Genomic DNA, 3,462 nt, shown 5'->3' on the forward strand with positions numbered 1-3,462 from the left:
ACAAACACATTTCCTTATCTTTGTTCACATTGTTCCCTCCACCATGTCATGCTTTTCCCTTCACCTAGGGGTAGTATGTGTCACCTACTTAGAGGTGACATTAAAAAAACTTAATGCCCAGGATGGCAGGGGCACCAACCGATCAGTGAGGGTGTCATAACTTCCCTCTGGACTGTAGTGATTGATACAGAAGTCACATCTTACCTGCTGGAGGTGAGCTTTTAGGGAGTTGCTACTATCCTATATAATAAAGATGTAATATGCAAATGGTCGTTACGTAATGACCGACCGCGTAACGACCGGATCACGGATCAGCAGGAGGGTTGGGCAGCGAGCTACAAGCAGGTGGCGGAGAGCTACAGGAGGGGGCAGGGCAGCAAGCTATGAGGACGGGAGGGGGAGCTACAGGAGGGCGGGGCAGCAGGTGGAGAGCTACAGGAGGGCAGCAGCGAGCTACTGGCGCACAGATTCGTGTGCGGGGCTACCAGTATTATATATATTCTTGTACTGCCCACAGCATGTAGTGCCTCGTGCACAGCAGGAACTTACCACATATCGGGATAGCACATCCTTTCTTCCTCCCTGGACATCAGTCAGAAACCATAGCCATCTTCCTGTATTGCCAACGGGAAATTAGATGGGAGAGAGGAGTGAATAAAGAGGGGGGTCAAGCCCGGCCTGTGTTGCTCAGTGGTTGAGCATCGACCTGTCCACGAGAAGGTCACGGGTCGATTCCCAGGCATATGCTCAGGTTGTGGGCTTGGTCCCGTGTGGGGTGTGCGGGAGGCAGCCGATCCATGATTCTCTCCCATCATTGATGTTTCTATCTCTCTCTCCCTCTCCCTTCCTCTCTCTGAAGTCAGTAAAACATCATTTTTTTTTTTAAAGAGGGAAGTCAAAAGGTATGTGAAGGATCAGGTCTGAGAGGCTTACGTGGCTGCTTCCGTTTCACTCATCGGCTTTATTGGGAAAGGGAGGAGAGGTGACGGGTCTCATATACCAACGGGGAAAAGAAGAAAACTACCTCCTTCGGGTCACCTGGCAGCCGGACCCTGGTCCCTTCTCCTGTCTCCATCGCCCCAGCCCCCTCTGCCCTCCTGTCTCTTGGGAAGCGTTGCAGCCAAAGCGGGATTAGCGTTCCCTTCCCACATTCAGAAAGCAGAAACGAATGATTAACCTCAAGAATCTGTTCTCTCCACAACCCAACAACAAACTAAGCATTCCAAAAAAGTTAATTAAAACACACACACCCAAGAGGGGAGCTGTGCACCCTGAGGCCATCCTCACCTCTGTACTTGTTTTTGTAGAAGCGTTTGCACGCCCATGGAAAATTGTATTTGAGGGGAGAGAGGCAAATCTAATTGGAGCTCCTCCGACCCTCAGCGATCGCTCAGCGCCATCGTTTTTATTTGGGCAATGAGCACCTCTTTTCGGAGTCTCTCTTCATTGAACATTTGCCGTTGGATCCTTCAAAAATAATGATATTTACTGTCCTATTTTTCCTTGCTAAGTACGAAAATAGCGATATATGTCATCCAGTTAAAGACGCCATGGATTTTAAGATGTATCCAATTTCAGAGACGTTAACCAGGAAGAAAAATGTGTACCTTGGAAATGATGAACCACGGTGTGTAGTCTATGTAGAAAGTTTACAAACTGTAGGAAAGGGTAAAATGGATAAGAAAAATACTTCATCATATCACCACCCAGAGATCCTGCCAGTCATAACTTTTTAGTCTGATTCCTTCTAGTGTTTCTTTCTATACGTGGGAATATGTTTATTTCTTTTATATAATACTTCGTATCTTGTTTTTCCTTCAATATTCTTATGTCTTGGACATTTTTTCTTACTCCGGATTCCTTGAAAACTGGGTTGTTTGAAAGTGGCCTACATAGGAATCCCCTCCTTTTGGCTGTTTAACTCATTCCCAGTGTTTTGATGCCATGCATAAGGCTCCAGCAAACTGTGTACACCTCTCTTTGCACCCATGATTATTTCTTTTTAAATATATATATATTTTTTATTGATTTCAGAGAGGAAGAGAGAGAGAAACATCAATGATGATAGAGAATCATTGATCGGCTGCCTCCTGCACGCCCCCCAACTGGGGATCGAGCGTGCAACCCAGGCATGTGCCCTTGACCGGAATTAAACCTGGGACCTTTCAGTTCTCAGGCCGACGCTCTATCCACAGAGCCAAACCGCTAGGGCTTTTTTTTTGTTTTTGAAGCTTCATTTTATTTATATATAAAAGATACCTATATGAGAAAAAGATGCATCTATCTTATGTATTATCTATCATGTGCCTTTCATTTCTCTCTTATGTTAATTTTTGAATGGACACTGGACATTGCAAATTTTAATTGCTGGGTGTCTGATTTTGTTAAAGTCTTTTAAATAGTGTTAGCCTTCGCTCTAATGAGTAATTTAATTATCTGGAAAAAGTTCAGATCTCTTAAGGCTTGCTGTTAAGCTGTGAGGTGCATCTCCAGCAGCCTTTGCCCTCAGCTGACATGTAAGGTGTCCAGATAAGAAGCGTCTGTTCTCTAAATGGAACGCCCGTGTTGCGGGGGAACAGTGCTGTTCACGTCTCTCCTTTGTGATCCCGGAAGTGCCGTCCCAGGTGGAGCTGGCTCCGGTTTTGCCTGACATGTGGCTTCATTCCTTAGAATACACAACTACTTGGCCATTGTTGCTTTCACCCCCGCTGCCTGTGGTTTTAGGCACATTCTTCCGCTGATGAACTCACCACCTCCTCCATCCCATAGGCTTGAGTTGTGTTCTGAGAGCCAGAGCTTTGCAACATGCCGAGCTGGTTGGTTTGTTGCCTGGAAAATTGCTAAGGGTAAACTTGATGCTTGGCTTGGGAAGAGAAAGAAGCAGATTTTTCAGATGAAAGTTACTCGACCCCAAATGGCATGAAAGAATTTCAGCTTCTTCTGAAATCATGGGTACAATTAGATCTGTCATGAGAAAGGATGAAGTTCAATCCATGCATTTTTCACTGGGTGGGGAGTGACTGTCCTAAGACTACAAGTAAGGAAGGAAACCAGCCATCGCGGTTGTTAAGGACGGTCCTGGTGTGCACCTGTCGTCCTGGGATAATTATTAATAACATCCCGTCTCACTCTTAAAAATGTCATGGTTTTGTTGGCCATTTTTTAAGTAAAGGATGTTTTAAAGAATACAAAGTAATGCCGTTGTTTGAATGGTGGATTTACTGTTTACTTTGTATTTTGGTTAAATAGTATATCGTGACTAATAAATGTGTGCGTGTGGTTTTGTTTTTAATTTTTGGTATTTTTCCTGCAGATGACCTCAATGCCACCCACCAGCACTGCGTTTTGGCTGGCTTACCACCTCGGTTTAGTTCCACCCACCGAGTGGCAGAGGTAAGCGTAAATAAAAATGTGATTCAGACTTAATTGGATGTGGCAGAAGTGGTCGAATGAGCCATTTAT

At 44.9% G+C, this 3,462-nt stretch overlaps 1 protein-coding gene across 2 annotated transcripts in view; it reads left to right on the forward strand.

Annotated features, from left to right (window-relative positions):
- FTO (fat mass and obesity associated) overlaps window positions 1–3,462 on the forward strand; it is a 282,063-nt gene that overhangs the window by 84,165 nt on the left and 194,436 nt on the right. For both annotated transcript variants that reach the window (XM_006777055.2, XM_006777054.2), the window contains one exon: window positions 3,314–3,393. In XM_006777055.2, coding sequence (XP_006777118.1) covers window positions 3,314–3,393 — 80 coding nt within the window. The remainder of the gene's footprint in view (window positions 1–3,313; window positions 3,394–3,462) is intronic.

The sequence above is a fragment of the Myotis davidii genome, unplaced genomic scaffold, assembly GCF_000327345.1.
Source record: "Myotis davidii unplaced genomic scaffold, ASM32734v1 scaffold328, whole genome shotgun sequence".
In the NCBI taxonomy this organism is placed as follows: Eukaryota; Metazoa; Chordata; class Mammalia; order Chiroptera; family Vespertilionidae; genus Myotis; species Myotis davidii.